Source organism: Erythrolamprus reginae, chromosome 3 (genome assembly GCF_031021105.1).
Source record: "Erythrolamprus reginae isolate rEryReg1 chromosome 3, rEryReg1.hap1, whole genome shotgun sequence".
Taxonomy (NCBI): domain Eukaryota; kingdom Metazoa; phylum Chordata; class Lepidosauria; order Squamata; family Dipsadidae; genus Erythrolamprus; species Erythrolamprus reginae.
In genome coordinates, this window is record NC_091952.1 from 80,068,477 (window position 1) to 80,091,467 (window position 22,991).

The following is a 22,991-nucleotide window of genomic DNA, read 5'->3' on the forward strand; positions in this document are numbered from 1 at the left end:
TATCGTCGTAACTGCAAATATTAACTAAACAAGGACTGTCTGTATATATATCCAATGATGGCATAGTCAGAATCAAGAATGACGCTTTTCCCTTAGCCACACAAATCATGAAAATTAGTTGAGAGGCATCAGTAGTAGGGATGAAGTTTTTACACTGTTGCCAGATCATAATTTGTTATGGAAGAATGTAAATCCTCATCAAAGTTGCTCAGGTAGGTATCTCTTTTCTCAATGGTTCTTCACCTTTATATTTCCAGCCCTCTGTCTCCATCCTTTGACAGCAGATTTAAAGCAAATAGGACTTTCCAACACAGAGGAAACTTATTCTGATTGGAATATTCATTATATTGGTAAATATTCAGAGTTTTTTAAAACATATATGAAACAGTAAACACTTCCAAGTATGTGTTCTGCAAAGTTTTATGTCAAACTGTACAATTAGCAGCAATATGTTAATTCCCAATTCATACTTTATTTATCCCATTTACATTTAAAAATTGTGCTTCAAATGAACTCCCAATATTTTTTATAAATGCTATATCCACAAATTCTTACACTGGTTAATTATAGTATTAAATATAAAGCCAAGTGTAATTATCCTACCATTGACAAAATACATACAAAAAAATTGTGTCTATAGCAGGTAATACATCTTGCACACAAAGACTAAGTATTGCTGTACAATATCTAAAGAACCAAAGTGATATTTGCAATTACCATGAAAAAGAACTGCCCTGGGAAGAGTTGTAACTTGAAACAAAGTTTGAAAACAAAGTTTTTACAGATAATGACATTAAGTTATTTGTATCTCGGCCTGCACCCAGATTGATAAAATTTTGACAGAATAACATGAATATCAAGCGCTAATACAACAAAAAGGTCACTTTTATGACAAACATTCAAAAAAGTAGCAGTTGTAAGCTTCTGAAGAATTCAGACTGAGTGTGTTGTCCACAATTCCATTTTTTCCTTTTCCCAAGCAACGAAAATTCTTACAGACCATTTTCTTATATTGTGCCCACAATATCCTTCCACAAGTCATGTGTGTTGGCCTTCAGTTCTACAGCACTAGTGCCTGGTAAAGGAAAAAAACCCCCACAAAGATACATTTATTCCAACATACAAATGGTGTCATCCATTAAAAACAAAACAAAACCTACAGCTTTGAATTATTACAGGTTCTGATTTCAGCTAATTCCGTTTCTCAGAAGAACTGAGTCATTTTAAACCTTACCTGAAATTCAAATGTTCTAATAGCACATACCCATCTAGGAAACAAAAAATAAAATATATTACTATAGGATGAGTTTGTTATACATTTTAGTCAGAGAGTTACAAATCATTTAAATCTACAATAACAAATATTCAAGGGCAAAAATGATGTGTAGTTCTTTATATTCTGTTTCTGTATCATACCAAGATGACCAATTTAAAATATATAATATATAAATATAAATAAATATAAACAAATGTGTGTGTGTGTATATGTATATTATGTATGTATGTATGTATGTATGTATGTAACAGCTTTTCTGATTTTACCCCATCTTTAGTGTTTTTGTTTAGTTATGCTCGTCTCTTCTATTTTATTCTTTTTGAAATCTTACATTTGCCTTCAGAATTCCGACATATCAGTTGATTTCCTTCAGTGATGTCTATAACTTCAAGTTGTTCTCCAGGCAAGATCCTCAAGTCCAGGTTTCCTCTGATAGAAGTATTTGAGCAATGTGCGACTGCCGTATTTATTACCATGATTTCTTTATTATACTGTGGCAGAGTAAGGGAGGGAAAGAAACCAAGCTACAATTTACATAAATTTAATTGAGAGCAGGTTAGAGCTTATTAATGATACTTATTAAGCCATTTTTGTTGGGGTCTTCAGCCTGCCACACTTTACACTATTTTAAAATGTATTCTTAGCTGTGGGAATTTGGGAGGGGCAGCTGCATGAGGGATGTCTACATGTAGACATAATGAATTCCTTCTACATTCTCAAGGTTATCCTTTGTCTTTCCACTTCTGCGCCCACACAGAAGGAGATGGGAATTGCTGCCAAGTTGGCAGTTGACGATTGGTCAACGTGATGGACTTGGAGGTGTAGGGACAAGGACTTGAACTTTCAACTGGGTGGAGAAACCCCTGGGATTTCTGATTTGGGTTTCTCCCAGATGTGCCAACATGGCTCTGCTAATAAATGGGAATTTTGAGGAATACATTGCCTCAGACTCTGATTTAATTTTCAATGCTATTTGGAACCGTGACAATGGATAGGATATATTGAGAATCACAAAGATTTTAAACATTTGCATACAGGTACTCCTCAAGTTATGACCATAACAGAGCTCAAAATTTCAGTTGCTAAGTGAGACAGTTGTTAAGTGAGTTTTGCTCCATTTTACAACCTTTCTTGCCATGCTTAAGTGAACCACTGCAATTTGTTCAGCTGATAAATGAATCTGACTTCCCCATTGATTTTGCTTGTCAGAAGGTGGCAAAAGGTGTTTCCATAACAGAAGGACCCTGGAGCCATCATAAATATGAACCAGTTGCCAAGCATCCTAATTTTGATCACATGACCATGGGGATGCTACAGCAGTCATAAGTGTGAAAAATGGTCACTAGTCACTCTCCCCCTCTCCCCCGCCATTGTAACTTTGAAGAGCAAGTTTACAGAGAGTCAGCATATTGCCCTCAACAATCTGGCTCCTCATTTTACCGACCTTGGAAGGATGGAAGGCTGAGTCAACCTTGAGCCTACTGAGATTCGATCTGCCAAACTGCTGGCAGCCGGTGATCAGCAGAAGTAGCTTGTAGTACTGTACTCTAACCACTGTGCCACCGAGGCTCCTTCACTAAATCATTCATTTAGTGAATGATCACTAAATGAATGTTTGTAAATCAAGGACTCTTTATAGTTTGTTTTTAAATACATATCAAATATACTTTTTACTGCCTTCAAAAATTCTACATTCATAAGTAGTCTGACATACAGATAGGCCTTCATTTATGACCATTCAATGACCATTCAAAGTTAGGACAGCACTGAATGAATACTAGCTCTGATCATCCTCAGAGTTGCATTCTTGTCTCACCTTTTCCTGCCCTGCATAAGCTCTCTGCTCCAACTCCCTCCCATTGCACATCAATCCCCCATTCTGCCATTTTGGATGCCTTGCACTCCACCAGCTATTCCTGCTGTTACCATCCCAGCTGTGCTATCCTCAGGGGGTTTTATCTGTCTTATTCCTCCTATTTCTGGCCCGGGATCCAGGCAACCATGAGATATGCTTCGCGGGCACAGAAGACTGAAACCATCTTCTACCACAGATCCGAGCAGAGGAAAGCACAGCAAGAAGCACAAGTGAGATGGCGTCAGTTGTGAGGTGAAATTTCCCCAGAAAATATATCATTTGTGGGAGGAAGTGGCAAACCAAAAACAGGGTTTGCATTATTGGAAGTAAGAGGAAGGAATAGAAAATTTGTTCATTTGATCAAGATTAAAATAGCTATTATGTTGTCCCAGTAACTCTTTGTAGACTTTTGCTTACATCAGTACTGAAATTAAGAGATATTTTTGGATTTGTTTATAGATAAAAGATAGGATATGGGAAGGGGATTATTTGCTGTATTTTAACAGAAGGTGATAAGTTACTAAAATTGTTGATGTTTTATATATTTTCTTATTTTTTCTTTTTCTCCCCTTTTCTATGCATTTTACTTTTTTATATTTTGGTCTGTATTTGTTTTTACTATTGTAATTACAATCTTTAATAAAAATTACTATATAAAAAAGCAGAATATATTCTCTGCAACTGCAGCTTTTTCCTCTTAAAATGAGGCCCAAAATTCTGGGTTAGCACTAAGAATTTATGCATATTTCTAATGACAATATAATGTAACAAGAATCGTTTTCTGGAATGTTGCTATTCATAGTTCTGTATTGTGACAAGAGATGACAAATTGCACAGCATATTTTCATATATCATACAACAGTAACCATGCCAACATCTTCCAAGCTATTTAAAAGAAGAGAGAAACTTACCATAAATCTTTCTCTAAACGATTGTTCCTCCTTTGTCATCTTGTTATTCTTTTCTACAGTGTATTTCTTGACTTTAAAGAGATTTCTAAGAAAGACACATGTACAGAATAAATCTAACAAATGGACCTCTGAGAATCATGCAGTAGGAGGTCAGGATTTTTCAAACTGGCGTTTCCAAAACTGTGTCAGAGACCAGGTGGAAAGATCCTCAAATGACTCTGAAGCCAGTCACCTAACTTTTTTTCTGCTTAACACTAACCTGAAGAAATCAACTGTGAGTTTATTTGCCAGTAAAAAGACAAAACTCTCCCCAAAATATTAGCTTCCTAAACAACAATTTTCTCTGTTTGTTAAGCTTACCCCCAAAGGCAGAAAAAGGTACCAGGTAGTTTCAGTTTGGATTATGGCAAATTGCTTTGGCTACATCAGAGCACCCTAATTTAGATTTGATGTCACACAAATCTTCCACCTTTGTATCGTTAAAGATACAACGTTTCAGCTCGAAAGATGCAACAGTGGAAAGTTTTTGTTCAATAGCATTAAAAGTTGTGTACCGCTTCATATTTTGCTTCTTGCAGAAATAACAGAAATGTGAATACAGTGGTACCTCTACCTAAGAATGCCTCTACTTACGAACTTTTCTAGATAAGAACCGGGTATTCAAGATTTTTTTGCCTCTTCTCAAGAACCATTGCCTACTTACAAACCCGAGCCAAAAAAGGCAGGGAGAAGCCTCCATGGGGAATCTCCATGGGGAATCTCCATGGGGAATCTCTAGGAATCTCCTGGGAGGAAACAGGGCCGGAAAAGGTGGGGAGAAGCCTCTGTGGGGCCTCTCTAGTAATCTCCTGGGAGGAAACAGGGCCTCCACCCTCCCGTGGTTTCCCCGGTCGCACACATTATTTGCTTTTACATTGATTCCTATAGGAAAAATTTATTCTTCTTACAAACTTTTCTACTTAAGAACCTGGTCACAGAATGAATTAAGTTTGTAAGTAGAGGTACCACTGTAATGTGTTTTTAGAAATTCCCATCCTTTCATCAATAAATGCATCCAGTGTTCATTCTTTATCTTTCTGCACGATTGTTGTTTGCTTTTCTCTCTCTCTTTCTTTCAACAAAAGAAATGTAAATGTCCAGCTTTATGACAAATATTCCCTATCGAAAAAGGAGAATGGGAGAGAGAGCACGGTTTCCTAATGTCAGGGATGTCAGAAAATGCTGAGGTTCCAGTGAGACAATGAGTACCAGCGCGATCAACTAAGATACTACACAACGGGCCTCATTTCATGCACCACTGAATCACAAAACCATTTTCAAATAGGAATCATGTAGTTACAGTACCACCCAGACCTGTAGTTCAATAGGTTGCAAGCAGAGCACCAAGCAGCTTTCATCCAGCCGGAAAGTTACAAGGGATTTTGTTTTAATGCAAGCAAAAAAAAAAAGCTGATGCTAGAATTAAAAGGCTATTTGAATTTCACGCAGCCTTTGACTCCACAGCATTCCATTCCCCACAAAAATGCATTTAATACTCAATTATTCTCATGCTGCTGAAGAACGAGTTCAGTTTTATTATCAGGGCTGATGTATATCACCTGCAGAGTCACCCAGCCATAATGCCTACCAACAAACAAAGTTGCCACATGCCACTGACTGCACTCAGTTCCATATTAACCCAAGAGCTTAGCTGAAATTTTGTGTATAACTGAAGAATCTCAAGATCGAACTGGCATGGAGGAAAAATTTCATCTAGGATGAAAGACATTTCAGTTCCATAGTGGAAGAAAGATGGAAAGCTGATCTTCACAATGCCTGAGAAATATTTATTGCGTGGCATTGAAAACTGCTTTATCTGGCTGTACAAAATTTCTGGTTTTGTATAAGGGGAACAATTTACGCCATCCAGAAAGTCTAAACTATTTCAGTTCATAAGGTTGCTGGACAGTTACACAAAGCCTTAATTAAGGGAATTGAGGGATTAAAAAAAACAACAGTAATTTCTTAATAAAGTCAATCTTAATAAAAGGAGCTTTAGGCCTCAGTTTCTTGGTATAATCTACTGGATCTTGTATGGCTGACAATTAACTTATCATTGCATTTTATATGATTGCATTTTATATTATTGTAGCCAGTGACATTATCATACATTTTAAGGATCCTATTATAATTGTATAGATCTGAAGAAAGTTTTATGGGCATGGGAAATTTTAGATAGCAAAGAAAAATATATTCGTCATTATTTTACTTACCTTGAATTATTTTGCTCTGGGTCAATGTCATTATACACCAAATTTTCCTGGGCCATGACATCTGCAATTAAAATCAGAGAGTGTGATTAACTATCTACAAATTCCCAGAATAAAAGAAAGAGAAGCCTCTAAAATCTTAGTGTCTACCAAACACAACATGAAAAGAAAAACAAATGGAGCAACCAATTGGATCACCAATCTCTAAAAAGTTACAGTGCATCCCAGAAAATGAATGGCCTTTGAATTCATAAAGTAAGCAAGGCCACTTTCAAAATCCCAAGTTTCAAGTCCTTGTAAAAGCAGACTTTCACAATTATCATTCATCTCCTTAAGAATTTCCCACTCTAGAAGTGAATTTTCTAAAAGACTAATGGCTATGTAATAATCATTAAAATAACTAAGAATGTTGTAACATCTGAAAAGATCTAACTTGTCTGAATCAGCTCTACAAATTCAGTGTATAAAAGAATAATTATAGCATTAATTTATTCTTACAAAAGGCTGAATCTGTACAATTGGAGACTAGCAATGGCAGACCTGCTAAAAATCTTGGCTGTAATCCATCATTAAAAAAAAAACATCTGAAATTAGAAGCAGTGTTCTAAACAGGCACTATATTTTCTGTTGATAATTACAAAATAAAAAAAGAGGGGTGCCTATTCCAAAGCATCTGATACATGTAGGCAGCACCAAAAATGTTATTCCTAAAGAGAGTCAATTTATTTATTAGATAAACAAGCTTACCTAGGTTTGGTACAGAACGGGAAAGATTGCTGCAGAAGACAAAACAAATGTACATCTGCAATTAATTTTTAAGTCAGGTGATATCTGGACAACTATTTCTACTAATGTATGGTACCTATTAGCCAGACCAACCTAGGGTCTTGAAAGCAAATTTAAATTCCCTGATCAAGTCCTGGTCAATATTAATGGAAAACTTGGCACTCTGGATTTACTATATTTAAATAAAGATAAACCAAGAGAGGAAGAGTTTTAAAATGCAATTCGAATTCCTTGCATAGATATATGGTCATTTCTTCTTCCAGGATCTCAAACTACATGAGGACAAGCATAAAGCTAAAAGCTAAATCTTAACACAAAGTTTCACACTTGTTTGTGCCAAACCCAGAACAAAAAAATGTAGCCAATCAGCCCATATGACCTATATTTCTACTTTTAGAGTTGAAGTATTTGTTCAATCAATCAATCAATATCAATCAGAAAAGAACTAGAATGAACTTTGAGGTCTTCTAGTCTACCCCCTACTCAAGCAGGAGGTCCTATACCATTTCAGACAAATGGCTGTCCAGTGTCTTTTTAAAAATATCCAGTGATGAAACATCCACAGGTTCTGAAAGCAAGTCATTCCACTGGTTAAGTGTCCTCACTGTTAGGAATATTTTCTTTAATTCCAGGTTGCTTCCCTCCTTGATTAGTTTCCATCCATTTTTCTCTTGTCCTGACATCTGCTGCTTTGAAAAATAAGCTGGCCTCCTCCTCTTTGTGGCAACCTCTCAAATACATACCAGCTACCATTTTCTCCTTTCGCTTAATATTCAAATGCTCCTCGTTCACTAACATTTCTGCCATTCCCACTCAATCTGGGTAAGATGGAAGGGAAGGGCCTTGCCATTCTGTAAATGTATCTAAGGCTTTTGCATTGCTATTGCAATCCCATTTATATCTCAATGACAAACATGCTATTATTGAATTAACAATTAAGAAGTTGTAACCTTCACAGTGCTGTAATTTGTATTGCAGTAACCCAGCATTTCAATGGTTCATTAGTCATCACAGTGATCAACATGGAATAAAATTAAGGACTGGCACTTTGAATTAATTGAAAGATGCCTTTTATGAATGATGATGATGATGGTGGTGGTGGTGGTGATGATGGTGATGATGATGATGACGAGAGTGGAGGGGCATCATACAAATCTAATAAATTATTATTATTATTATTATTATTATTATTATTATTATTATTATTATTACAACGACTTTTTAGTGTTCTCTGAGATTATTGTACTGCAGGTGTTTCATTACCAGGCTAGGTAAGATCATCATCAATTCAAAAGGGATTGAAGTTTGCTGGTTGCTTATTGCATATAGAATAGCTTCCCCTGCCAATCTTGCTTGCAATATGACTTCTTGCTTATTGCTCCTTGTTTAAGAACATACCGTATATTCTCTACATATCATAAAAAGTTAGTCCTCAACTTACAACAGTTCATTTAGTGAACATTCAAAGTTAAAACCACTGAAAAATGCAATGATTTTTCACACTTATAACTTTTTGCAGTATCTTCAATTGATCATTCGATCAAAATTCAGAAGCTTGACAACTGGTTCACACTTATGACCATTGCTGTCCTGTGACCCCCTTTTGCGACCTTCTGACAAACAAAGTCATTGGAGAAGTCAGATTCACTCAAGGACCATGTTACTAACTGATCCACTGCAGAGATTCCCTTAACAACTGTGGCAAGAAAAGTCATCAAATGGGACAAAATCCACTTAAACAAATGTCTTACTTAACAACTGAAATTTTGGACTCCACTGTGGTTATAAGGACTACCTGCATTCTCTGCTATTGGAATAATACATTACATACCGAGGAATCTCTTTGATATGTGGGCTTTTAAGTTTTAATTTTCCTACGAAAAATTTTCCAAATGCTTTTACTTTTTCAATTTTCATCTCTCTAGAACAAAAAAAAAAGACAGAGAAATTAATAATAGGGTTCTACATATACATTTTATTAATTGTCTTTTGTTTATGAACGTAAGTTGGGAAAAGGCAATAGGTGAACGCGCCTCTATTTTGTGACCTCTGGCACTATCCCAACATGTAATTGCTGCTCTTCTAGAATTTCTTTATATAAACATTAGAGAAACAACCATGTGTCAATCTAAAAGTGGATTCAGTGTCCACAGACCAGTAGGGGGCGGCTCCATGGATGGACCAGTGCAGAGTCCCAGCTAGAAAAACAGCTGTGCATCCAATATGTATGCATGCATGTCCCCGTGTGAGATTTGGCTCCCACGCATGCGCCGGAAGTGAAATCTTGTGTGAGGACACTTGCACGAGTGAAATTTTGGCAATTTTCACCAATTTTTTGCTTCCATGCATGCGCAGACGAAAAATTATTTCCCCCAAATTGCTGAAATCTCACTTGCGCATGCATCGCCACACAGGATTTCACTTCCTGTGCATGTGCAGAAGCCAAATCTTGCAGTGATGCATGTACACCTGCCCACCAACCATGCATGCGCCCACACCGGCCTCCAGGAGCGCATCAGTAGCGCCAGTGATGGGCAGTCCTTCACTGCCAGAGGCAGACAGAGCTCGGACACCTCTTAAAAGATTTCAGGCTAGCATATAGCAAAGACCATTTCAATATCTCCTTTGTGCTTCAGCATCTGGCTAACCCTGAAAGAAAACACGCGTATGTAAAAGCAGAAGGCAGACTGTACTGATTTCATTCTTCCCAGGCATCGTCAACCATGTGCCACGTTGCCCAAAAACAAGTCAGAAGAAGCTTCTTATATTCTAGCATTATTACTCCGAGGAACACCCACCTTTTATAATTCCTGGAATGAATAATTCCTTTTCCAGAAATTCTGGGAGGGCAAGATGGGAAGAAAGAGTATTACTAAAAACATCTATTTCTGATTTTGCTCTTAGGGTGGAAGTTAGTTCCGAGCTAAGTTTAACTACTGGTTGTTAGATAAAGATACTGTGGTGGGAGCATGCGGGATTGGCAGGGGTGGAGAGGGGTCAATTCCAATTTATCCCAAGGGCACCAGTCAGTATAGGAAAGGATAGTGCAGATTATTTCTGGTAATAGTACTCTATCTTAGGCAATCAAAATAGGGTTAAGGGTTTTCTGTTGGGCCATAGTGGTTAAAAACAAGTAATCCTTAATTTATAGCTGTTTATTTAGTGACTGTTCAAAATTACAACAGCATCGAAAAAAGTGACATGACTATTTTTCAGCTATCTCGATCATGTGATCAAAATTCAGATGTTTGGCAATGGCTTTTTCATATATTTTTTCATACATTATAACAAATGTTTCATACTTATGACTGTTGCTGTGTTCCAGGATCATGTGATCACCTTTTGCCACCTTCTGACAGGTATCACTCATGAAATTATGGTTGGAGATATATCTGCTGGCACGCAAGTCATTGCCCTAGCTCAGCTCCAGCACGCATGGCACAGAGGCTCTAGGAGGGCATTTTTGGCCTCTGGGGGGCCTCCAAGGGGGCAGGGGAGGGTGTTTTTGCCCTTCCCAAGCTCCAAGAAAGCCTATGGAGCCTGGGGAAGGTGAAAATGGGCCTACCAGGGTCATCGGAAGTCAGAAAATGGGAAAGCGAGGCACTGAATATGGGTGTGGGAACATGCACGCATGCAGTAGTGTGCACATGCACTATTTTAACACCCAGGGGGGAAAAAGTTTGCTATCACTGGGCTAGTCTGTTCCAGTTGATATTCTAAAGTAATACAGTTAATCCTCAACTTAGTATAACAGCTCATTAGGTGACCATTCAAAGTTACAACAGCTCTGAAAAAAATGACTTATGGCCATTCTTCACCTCTATGACCCTTGCAGCATCCTCATGATCAAAATTCAGACCCTTGGCAATTGACTCATGTTTACAACAGTTGCAGTATCCCGGGATGATAAAGTGATCATCTTTTGTGACCTTGTGACAAGCAAAGTCAATAGGGAAGCCAGATTCACTTAACAATCATGTTACTAATTTAACAACTGCAGTAATTCACTTAACAACCGTGGAAGGAAAGGTCATAAAATGGGGCAAAACTCACTTAACAAATGTCTTGCTTAGCAACAAAAATGTTGGACTCAATAGTGATCCTAGGTTGAGGATATACCTGTACATAGGATATGGCTACTAAGCATCAGGAGGAATTTTCTAACTGTACAAAAGCAGCCAACTGGTCAAAGAGGCTCTTATAATAAGTGGTGAATGATCTGTAAGATTCCTTCCAACTGTATGATTCTGTAATATTTCCTACACTCCAAAATGGGACTGCAGCAACACAGTAAACATATTTGACCATAGCCAAGTAAACAGCACTAAATACAGCTTTTTTTTGTTAGGGTGCCTATAGCAGTGATGGCAAACATTTTTTCCCTTGGGTGCCAAAAGAAAGTGGGTGCGTGCTATCCCACATGCACGAGTGGGATAGCACGCGCCCAATAATTCAATGCCTGGGGAGGGTGAAAATAGCTTCCCCCCTCGGTAGACCCTCTTGAAACTGGAAACAGCCGGTTTCCCAACTTCTGATGGTCCCAGTAGGATCGTGCTTTGCCCTCCCCAGGCTCCAAAGGCTTCTGTGCAAGCCAAAAATCAGCTGGCCAGCACATCCATGCACATTGGAGCTGAGCTAGGACAATGGCTCACTTGCCAGCAGATATGGTGTTGCAGGCCACCTGTGACACCCATGCCATAGGTTCACCATCACTGAACTATAGGATGAAAACACCAGCTTTCTCCTAAATTGTACAGTATATAAAAATGTCAAGGAGCTCAGTCATATAAAAGACTCAAAGTCCATACAACCAAAGACTACCTACTCCAATTTGGAGGAATTATAACCTTCACTTTGAATTTCATTTTGAATATCTTCATATGTTTCTTCATAGGTATCATCTGAAATATAAAGCAATAAAAGCAATATTTGTAGTTAAACCACCCATTGCTGATAATTTTAAAGTACTGTATAGTTAAAAAATATACCATTTGGAAATACAGCAAAAGTATTAATTTTTATATTATCCATTTATTGCACTTCATTAATAATCTAACTAAGATCTTTTTGGAATATCCAAGAAGTAATGCCTGAAAAAAACAAAACCGACTTCCAAATTTCAAGAGATTATAAAATAAAGAGCACTATGAACTGGAGTATGGAATAAAGAAAGCACATGTTTTCTACTTAAAAATACATCAAAATAATATACACTGAACGAAAAAATAAAGGGAACACTTAAACAACCCAATATAACTCCAAGTAGATCAATCTTCTGTGAAATCAAATTGTTCACTTAGGAAGCAACACTGATTGACAATCAATTTCACATGCTGTTGTGCACATTCAACTTTGTACAGAACGAAGTATTCAATGAGAATATTTCATTCATTCAGATCTAGAATGTGTTATTTGAGTTCCCTTAATTTTTTTCAACAGTATACTTTAAGATTCTACAACTTTGTAGCTTTTATTGCATCCTATAACTGACTCAAATTGAGCCAATCCTGTAAGAAGGGATGAGGTAGAGAAATCACACAAAAGATTAACCCCAAAAAATTATTTATCCAACCAACAGATTATTTCATATTCTTATATAAATTAACTTCTGAGCTTTATTTTCTGTTGCGTCCATATTGTGCCTTTCTTCCAAGGAGCTCAATTTAACCCAAATGTGATCTCATTTTTACCTCTGGAGTGACTCAAATATTCTTAGTACACAAACAGTATTCAAATATTCTGATTTGGTGAGTCAACTACGACCATCAAGTAAATTTCATGACTGAGCAAGGAATTAGCTTGGATTAAAAAAACAACAACAAATAGAATAGAATAGAATAGAATTTTATTGGCCAAGTGTGATTGGACACACAAGGAATTTGTCTTGGTGCATATGCTCTCAACGTACATAAAATAAAATATACATTTGTCAAGAATCATGTGATACAACACTTAATGACTGTCACAGGGGTCAAATAAGCAATGAAGAAGCAATATTAATAAAAATCTTAGGATATACGCAACAAGTTACAGTCATACAGTCAACATGGGAGGAAATGGGTGATAGGAATGATGAGAAAAACTAGTAGAATAGAAGTGCAGATTTAGTAGAAAGTCTGACAGTGTTGAGGGAATTATTTGTTTAGTAGAGTGATGGCGTTCGGGGAAAAAACTGTTCGTGTGTCTAGCTGTCTTGGTGTGCAGTGCTCTGTAGCGACGTTTTGAGGGTAGGAGTTGAAACAATTTGTGTCCAGGATGTGAGGGGTCAGTAAATATTTTACCCTCTTTTTGACTCATGCAGTATACAGGTATGATTTATACATCCATTTTGTCATATGCTACCTAGAGTTTTGGGATTGGGGATGGTTATCAATACTATAAAACCAACCAACCAATAAATAAATAAGAGTCTCTAAATTAACTGAGAGACAAGCCCAAAACTATGATTGCTCCTGATGAGGAAAATTCACATAAATCAATATTAAAAATTCAGTGACCATAACTTAACTATGCCATGTGGAATGAGTACTATCATTTGAAAGTCAATGTGTCACTAAGGCTGATTTTTCTTTTTAAAAAAATAGACAGTACATCACCAGCCTCCAGAGATTTTAAATGAAGTCTCTTCAAATAAGATTGTCAGTATAAAAAGCATGGCTTGCTTAGCCAAATGGTTTACCAAGACATCTTGGGCCAGGTGCTATTAATCAGCCCGACCTAACAAAATGAGGATGAATTGGGAGATATCCATATATCTGTCTTTTGATACAAGGGAGAAAAAAATGAACAATATACTAAAGGAAAAAAATGGAGGAAGCAATTAATTATCTCCCCATCGCTGACAAGAGCAAAGCGAGTTTAAGGAGCAAAGTGGAAAGTTCAGGTTGAGAAATCACAAGAGTATATTATTTAGGCTCTGAAGTCTAACAACTTCAGATAAATTCTATATATACAGAAAAGGAAATGGGGAATCTTTTCTCCTAGAATAGTTTGCTGGGCTATGAAAAAGAACAGACAAACATGGGATCTCATTCAATGGAACACAGTCAGACTTCCCAGAAGATCACAGGATAACAATCGCAAAATAAGAACATATATATTAAATATCGGCTAGCACAGAAGTACTGTAGTCCTTCAACTTTTAGAAAACTTATAAGATAGCCATTTGCAAATCTATAGCTTGAACGTGTCAAAAGTCAAAGAGAAATCCTCAATATGAGTTATATAACCAGTATATCTGAAAAATAAGACTTTAGCTACTGAATGTTATTTGACTTACATTACAATTGTACAGGCATTATAAAAGGTAAAGTAAAAATTAAAACATTCATTTCATGTTTAAATCTTTACTTTATAAACTTTCTATAATTGAGAAGCGTGTAGCTCAAAATTGAAATATTGCAGTCTCAAGTCACTGGTGAACTTGCCTTTTTTCTTGTAAATGCTACATTATCAACTTAATGAACCTTCACCTGAAAGAAAAACAAGCTTCCCAAACACCAAGATTCCAATACAAAAGATAAAAGTAAAATGAAGTAGTATCCCAAACAAACAGAAAGTTTGGGTAAAATAGAAGTTACACCTAGAACTGCATATGCTGCTAGACATGAAACTTTGAAATAAATGGCCAACTGGAGGAAGCTTTAACTCCAAAGTTCTAAACCTTGAATATTAAACCCCAAATTCTTTCAAAATTTGCCATGAATTATCATTTTGCATGTGACAAAAGGGTGGCATTATTAAACATGTGGGATCTGACAATATTAGCTAAATTCTAACATATCTAAATAAAACTACTGTCCTGGCCTCATTCATTCATTCATTCCTTCGTCCGTCCGTTCGTTTGTCCAATACACAATACATATTGAAGAAAATAGACATGTAGTAATTATATATAAAGAAAAGGATAGAAGAAAAGATATAAAAATAGAGGAGAAGATATATGAAAGGAAGAAAAGATATATGAGCTAAAGGAGAGACAATTGGACAGGGGACGAAAGGCACACTGGTGCACTTATGTACGCCCCTTACTGACCTCTTAGAAACCTGGAGAGGTCAATCATGGATAGTCTAAGGGAAAAAATGTTGGGGGTTAGGGGTTGACACTGCTGAGTCCTGTAATGAGTTCCACGCTTCGACAACTTGACTGCTAAAGTCATATTTTTTACAGTCAAGTTTGGAGCGGTTAATATTAAGTTTGAATCTGTTGCGTGCTCTTGTGTTGTTGTAGTTGAAGCTGAAGTAGTAATTGACAGGCAGGACGTTGCAGCATATGATCTTGTGGGTAATACTTAGATCGTGTTTTAGGCGTCGTAGTTCTAAGCTTTCTAGACTCAGTATTGTTAGTCTATTTTCCTAGGGTTTAGCTTTGAGACTGTGGCCCCTGACACACTACTCAAAAACCTTTGATATTTCTTTCTTTCCTAAAAGGATCTCAACCAGGAAATAAAAATAAAGCCATAATTTTTTTCTGTCTACAGAGACTCCAATTCTCATTCTCTTTCCAATGGTTTTGGTAGTGCAGAGAATTGACTAGGAATCTGAAAGGTTTTTCAAGAGTTAAAACTACTTTGTGTAGATTCTTTCTTTTGTTCTTTAAGAAGTGTTATTTTGATACTTACTGCAAGGTAAAGTAAATGATCTCTGGGCATCAGAGGATTGTCTGCAACACAACATTTAAACAAAGTAGTGTAAAAATACATTTGAAATGTTAAGTGTCACAATTTTTCAAAAATCTTAAATCTACATGTACGTTCTAAACATCTAAAAACACTTACAGGTCTCTCGCTATTCCTTCCACATCATCATACACTTCCTCTGCAGTTTGCTCCGATGTAGCAGTTCGTAGATCTGGGTTCCATTTCCCTTCCTCTGTTCTCAAAGATTCCAGGCATACATAATCATCTGAAACTGGAGCAGAATTCTGGTTTCAAGCTCTCCTGAACATATACAAAATATTTAACCTGCCTAAATGTTGAAACTGCAACACACCTTCTTAAGATCCAAGAAGAAAAAGTTATGAAAACTGCATTGGCTTTCCAGTGCATGTTTCTCCAAAATATACATTAAGGAAAAAGCAGCCACCTTTTTTTTGGCTGTGATTATCTTCTACATTGTTCATAGACTTTAAAATTGCACTTAACAATCATAGAACTCAGTTGTTACGAAATAGGTCGACTTGGGAATTCTGAGAATTGAAGTTCACACATCTTCAAGTTATTTAGGCTGAGAAACACTGCTATAAAATAATACCATACTAAGCTTTTCTTACAGAAAAAGCATGTACTACAAATTACCATTATTGTACACCACCTCTTGCAATTGTCCCTCATCTCTCAACCTAGATATACAAACATTAATTCTTCAATCCTTGGCAAGAAGTCAAGCGATACAAAGAACATCTTGTCAAGAGAGGTTACGTATATGGAGAAGTATAAAGGAGTACATGTCACTTAACTCAGAGTAAAGCAGCAGCAACATGAACATGAGTAAATCAACATTTACTCACAATCTTCATCCTTTGCCAATACTTCTCCAGAGAAACACTGATTTGTTTCCTCTTGAGGCATAGTCTTCTCATTCCCTCTGGTTCGGGATTTTATGAATACACTTCTGGGACTGCAAATCTGTTAGCACACATTACATTGCTTGGGTTAGCGTGGTTTCACAACATTCGTTGCAAAATTTGCAATGTGGCACAGAGCACCACTTCTACCATACAAATCAAAGCACATTAATTAAAGTACTGGATTATTTATGATCAGGCATCATCCAGGCCTAAATCTGTTTAATATGTCTCCATCTTACACCTTCTACATGTTTCATCGTAAGAAAAGTGTGCCTTCTGTCCTCTGTCTTAATGTCTCTCCTATAATTCTCTATATATGTTGTTTATGTTTGTTTATGTTTATTAGATTTGTATGCCGCCCCTTTCCGTAGACTCAGGGCGGCTCACAACACAATAAAAAACAGTTCATAACAAATCTAATAATTTACTATTTAAAATATTTAAAAAACCCCATTATTAAGCAGACATACACACAAACATACCATACATAAATCGTATAGGCCCAGGGGAGATATTTCAGTTCCCCCATGCCTGACGACAAAGGTGGGTTTTAAGGAGTTTACGAAAGGCAAGGAGGGTAGGGGCAGTTCTAACCTCTGGGGGGAGCTGGTTCCAGAGAGTCGGGGCCGCCACAGAGAAGGCTCTTCCCCTGGGGCCCGCCAACCGACATTGTTTAGTTGATGGGACCCGGAGAAGGCCCACTCTGTGGGACCTAATCGGTCGCTGGAATTCGTGCGGCATGAGGCAGTCTCGGAGATATATATCTTTTCCCTATTCCTATATCTTTTCTTCTATTCTTTCATTGATATATCTTATACCTGTATCTTCAACCCATTCATTGATATATTTTACTACGAGCATATCCTCTGTAACCTTCATTATGTTTTTTGGGACAAAATAAATAAATAAAAAATAAAATAAAACATTCTCCAAGCTGAAGTCTCCCCAGTAAATTCTGCTGGACTTTTAAGTAAAGGGGAAATGCACGTCCTACTTCTTTCCCAAGCCAAAAACCAGGAGAAGGCAATATTAGATCAGGTGAGTGGAAAATTCGAGTGGGGAAAGAAAAAAGCACCAGCTATTTTACATATTCAACATTAACAATTATTCAATTTCCCCCAATAAAGGGTTTCCTGTAGAATGGGCAGCACTGCATGGTTTTCAGGAAAGACACATCACCCTTTACGAGATAGTTTGTGCACATATAATCCAATCAGAAAATCAACATTGAGAATTGCCCATTTACAAAGAGAGAAATATAATTGGTAGCAACATATATTTGATATTCTGAAGATCATACTTTGAGGATACCCAACACTAGATAATTGGACTAGCAATTTCAAGAGACTGAGACTAATAACACAGGACCATTGAAAACATTCTCTACTAGAAGTTGTTTGCCATTCAGAATATCAAATTGTTCCTTCTTCAAATACAATGTTCATTTTTATGTGAACACATGTGGTCAGAGTTACTATACAGCTGCATAATTTAATCCTTGTATTAAAAAACTGTTTTTAAAAAACCCAACACACAGGGCAATAGTACATAAATATTCCTGACTTAATATTTCTTCAACCTATTTGCAGCAAAAGAAAGAGTGCTTTATTTTTTCAGATTGGTCACATAATAATAGTTTTGTTGACCTGGACATTGTTTTAAGGAATATCTCAGTCTGCATCTATGTTCCATGTCCTACTAGTAAAATGTGGCTAGACTCCAAAAGATACACAAGCAAATTTTCCTTCCTGACTTTAATCCATGACACCAAATGGGCCATCATTTCAAACATTTGCTAATCTTCCAAAGCAATCTTTGAAGCACAAAGAAAAGTAGGCTGACACAAAAGTTATGGGAGAAATAACCTACATGGAAAATAACTCATTTTAATGCTTGTGTGCTTGCCAGATGCTTAAGTTTATATTATTCTCATATGGAACATTTGAAGAAAATTAATTAGCTTACTCAGAAAAATGGTTGAGAATTGACTTGTCTGTTCAACACTCTTTCAGTTCGATTAACAAATTAAATTTAACATATTTAGATTGTGTTTATATTATATACTTTTGATTATATACTTGTTGCTTGACATTAGGACTAGGTTCATTCAATTTAAATAATTAAACTGCTATGTGGAAAAGAGTCGGTTATTAGCTATGATTTGTTAAATATTTCCTTTGTGTATATTATTCTAAATGTGATTTTAAAAAATTAGCAAAATAAAAAGTAATTTGTCCTGAGGTTAAGAAAATAAAGCAATTCCAGAATGCTGAAATTCAATGTATTTTTATTTTAATATTAATCTTCCACTATTTAGGTGCTAGCTGTAAACACACAATAGACAATAAGTTAAAGGAAACTAACTAGAATAGAGGTGGGCAATTAATGGCTCCTTTATGACCTGTGGACTTCAACTCCCAGAATTCTTGAATCAGCTGGCTCAGGAATTCTGGAATTTGAAGTCTAAAAGTCATAAAGGGGGGCATTAATTGTGTACCCCTGAACTAGAGGGATGAGCTTCATAAAGATAGATAATTCTACAAGCCAAGTGCTGATCCTTTGTTCTCTTTTTCTTCTCTCACTCTACTTATTTCATCAAACTAGAGATTGAGAGCACGTACCTTAGTATCTTCCTTTTTCAAAGACTTGAAAGCTAGAATCAAGGTTTAGTAGAAATTAGTACATTTCACTTTGTAGTTTATTTCAACTACTTTTTATAAAACTGCTAATGGTAATAAGGAGTTACAGATGGATTGCTATATAGCCAACTGTTTCCAACCAGCTAAACAGAACAAACCCAAATGAATACTTTTTTAAAAGACTAAAACTGCAAGATTTCAGGCATACAATTAGAAGTAATCTAACTGAACACCTAATTGAACCCATCCAAATCTTAAAAATGAAAAAAGTGTGTGAGAAAAGTCAATGAAAGATCACCTCTTTTCAGAGGCAAATAGTTAAGAGTTTTTTAAAAAGTGTTTTTTTAAAAAGAGTTTAAAGGCACATAGTTAAAAGAGATTTAAAAAGAAAAGAAAAAAATAAAGAAAAGCTTGATAAATGTTTTGAAACATAACACAGAATATAAAAGCCAAAATTACAGTGCACTGATGATTTCAGTTATATCTATGGTAAGTGCAGTGATATTAGCAAATCCAATAATGAAACTTCTATTAGCAAACAACGAAGTCCAAACAGCAACAAGGACTTGATATTTCAATCCTGAGCAAAATATATATTCTCTTCTGTTGCATTTAAAATATTAACTGTCAACTAATTTCTCACCTCTAAAAGTATTACTTCTGCCACAGAGTTAATTACCAAATTCTCTCATGTTGCAAGCTAATAAACCTTGGGAGAAACTGCATATCTAATGAGCAATGTACACCTATATAGTCTACCTAAATTAAAAAAACAATTAAAACTCACAGTTTATAGGCCGTTGAGCAGTGTTAGGGCAGTTCTGTTGTTGTTCCTGGTAGTATATGGTTTCTTCATAGGTGTTCAAATCTTCCAGTGTACTACTGAAAATAAAGGAAAGGGCCATACCATTATCCTTTTCGGAAAAAGAACTTAGAAAACAATGAAAGTATTTGGATATTTTCGATTGCTTCATCCCAGAAATGGACATTGATTGGAATCAGTCCTGCTTCTCTTCCTCAATAGAGATTTTCTGATGGTCTTACTAGCCAAGAAATCTTGGGAGTGGTTGATATGATGTACTACTTTTCAATGTTGTATGGAAACTTGTAAAAGTAATATAGCAATATAACAGGACCTCTAATGCTGTTGGATCAACTCTTTGAAAGTTCTACAACACTGAGAATCCCAAAAAAGAACATGTAAAATAATATTCCATGTTTAAAGTATTTTTTTCAAGAATGAAAGTATAGTGCTTCATGAGGGCCATGCATACAATCAGTTCAGAAATTCAATTGAAAGGAAATTTGATCAAATGTAAAATCAACTTTCAAAATCAGATAATTTGGAATCAAACTGTCAAACCAAATCCTTCCAAAGAAAAACCAAGCAACAATGGTCTTATGTACATGGAAACACAACTTTATTCCTATAACCAAAATAATAGGAATAACTCAATTCAACAGTCTTATTCAGATAGTATTCCTATTGTCCAAATTGACCTGTCCCTCCTTTGCTTTTCTTTATGTTTATAATACCTATTTTGGTATAATGTTTTGTCGATGTTTTGACAAATAAATTAAATAAATAAATAAAATAAAAAACTTGATTGGACCATTCACTTTTGGAAATACAAATCAATTTGAATGAAACTCATCTGATTATACAAACTGAAAGTTGCAAAAGCTTTATGCAAAATATGAACCACCTGGACACAGGAAGGTAGCAATTAATTTATAATGTAATAGATTCTTTGGGGATCAGTTCAAGAGAATCATAGAATATACAGCTGAGAATGCCAACTCCATCTTGAATGAGAGATGCTGAGCTCTCCAGATCCTAAACAACAATTATGTGGTCAACACATGCTAGCCAATCAGGAACAGATCATATAGAATGTAATAATGTGTTTTAAATAACTTGAACAAATACATAAATGTTCTATGTTCTATAAATCACCCAATACTCAACATCACGCCTATTTAATATCCAGCAACTTCAGAAGCAGTTTGGCAGAGGTGGGTTCCTGCCACTTCGGACCAATTCTATAAAACCAGTGGTAACTTGGTGGCCTGGGTCACTAGAACCAGCAGTGACCAGGCTTGCCATGCCACTGAACTGGCTCACTCGGCAGTGTCATAGGTGCCACCATCTTGTTTTCTGCTTCTGCTCACACAGATAAGCTGTTTTTTGCTTCTGTGCATGTGCAGAAGCTGGGTTTTTAGCACTGCGCATGCGTGCACATGTGGTTTGTGTGTGTGCACGCAAGCAGTGCCTCAAGGAACAAACCAGTAGCAAAGAAAATAAGAACCCAAACCTGCAATTTAGTATGTGGATTAAGGCACTAGACCTGGAGACCTTAAGTTCTTGCCCTGCTTTGGACATGAACCCAGTTGTTGTTGTTTTTTTTAATTATTATTATTATTATTATTATTATTATTATTATTATTATTATTAATTAAATTTGTATGCCGCCCCTCTCCGTAGACTGGAGGCTCACAGCAGCAATAGAAAACAATATACAATACAAATCTAATATTACAAAGTTAAAAACCCATAATTTAAAAAACATGCACACAACATACCATACATAAACAATATAGGCCTGGGGAAGCTAACTCAGTTCCCCCATGCCTGACGGCAAAGGTGGGTTTTAAGAAGTTTACGAAAGGCAAGGAGGGTGGGGGCAATCCTAATCTCTGGGGGGAGCTGGTTCCAGGGGGCCGAGGCCGCCACAGAGAAGGCTCTTCCCCTGGGTCCTGCCAGACGACATTGTTTAGTCGATGGGACCCGGAGAAGGCCAACTCTGTGGGACCTGACTGGTCTCTGGGATTCGTGCGGCAGACGGCGGTCCCGGAGTTGGGTTATCTTTGGCCCAGTCAGTCCTAGGATGAAGGCAATGGCAACCAATTTGAAATCTTGCCAAGAAAAGCAAGATTAGATGGTTAATCCAAGTGTTACCAGGAGTCAATAGTAACTCAAAGACCCATACTGACCAAAAACAACAACACTCAAATAGAAACTCCCCCCCAAAAAAAATTCTTACACTCAGCATAGAGAGTGAAAAGCCTGAATAACATTTTATCCATCTACAAGATTGATTATTTGTTTGTTTGTTTGTTTGTTTGTTTGTTTGTTTGTTTCTTTGTTTGTTTGTTTATTTGTTTATTTGATTTTTATGCCGCCCTTCTCCTTAGACTCAGGGTGACTTACAACATGTTAGCGATAGCACTTTTTAACAGAGCCTGCATATTGTCCCCACAATACGGGTCCTCATTTTACCCACCTTGGAAGGATGGAAGGCTGAGTCAACCTTGAGGCGGTGATGAGATTTGAACCACTGACCTACAGATCTACACTCAGCTTCAGTGGCCTGCAGTACCACACCCTACCTGATGCGCCACCCCGGCTCTGCAATTTACAACTATTAATTTAGTGACCATTCAAAGTTACAACAGCATTGAAAAAAGTGACTTACGACCAGTAAAGGGCTACCAAAAATTTTGCTACCACACTGTGGACATGGCTTATGCAGGACGCCCTGAATTTTCTTTCAACATCTTTCAGTGCAAATTGGGTGCTGTGGGTTGGAGCTCCATTTTCTCTACCCCACTCCATTCCCCCTCGTCCAGGCAGCAGCCCACCCCTGCTTATGACTGTTTTCATACTTTGATCACTGCAGCATCCCCATGAGCATGTGATCAAAATT

At 36.7% G+C, this 22,991-nt stretch overlaps 1 protein-coding gene across 12 annotated transcripts in view; it reads right to left on the reverse strand.

Moving 5' to 3' along the window:
- Positions 1 to 327: 327 nt before the first annotated feature.
- The window catches only part of FYB2 (FYN binding protein 2), a 46,058-nt gene continuing 23,394 nt past the window's right edge, over positions 328 to 22,991 (reverse strand). The window contains exons 5-18 of one of the 12 annotated variants that reach the window (XM_070745978.1): positions 20,072 to 20,166; positions 19,267 to 19,298; positions 16,586 to 16,703; positions 15,855 to 15,987; positions 15,699 to 15,739; positions 11,903 to 11,978; positions 9,876 to 9,917; positions 8,909 to 8,998; positions 7,039 to 7,067; positions 6,295 to 6,355; positions 4,043 to 4,127; positions 1,608 to 1,767; positions 1,235 to 1,268; positions 328 to 1,075 (exon numbers count right to left, since the gene is read on the reverse strand). In XM_070745978.1, coding sequence (XP_070602079.1) covers positions 1,069 to 1,075; positions 1,235 to 1,268; positions 1,608 to 1,767; positions 4,043 to 4,127; positions 6,295 to 6,355; positions 7,039 to 7,067; positions 8,909 to 8,998; positions 9,876 to 9,917; positions 11,903 to 11,978; positions 15,699 to 15,739; positions 15,855 to 15,987; positions 16,586 to 16,703; positions 19,267 to 19,298; positions 20,072 to 20,166 — 1,003 coding nt within the window. In that variant the 3' untranslated portion in view covers positions 328 to 1,068. Of the gene's footprint in view, positions 1,076 to 1,230; positions 1,269 to 1,607; positions 1,801 to 4,042; positions 4,128 to 6,294; positions 6,356 to 7,038; positions 7,068 to 8,908; positions 8,999 to 9,875; positions 9,918 to 11,902; positions 11,979 to 15,698; positions 15,740 to 15,854; positions 15,988 to 16,585; positions 16,704 to 19,266; positions 19,299 to 20,071; positions 20,167 to 22,991 lie in introns of those variants that run through there. The other 11 variants (XM_070745980.1, XM_070745977.1, XM_070745983.1 and 8 more) reach the window with 11 other exon arrangements.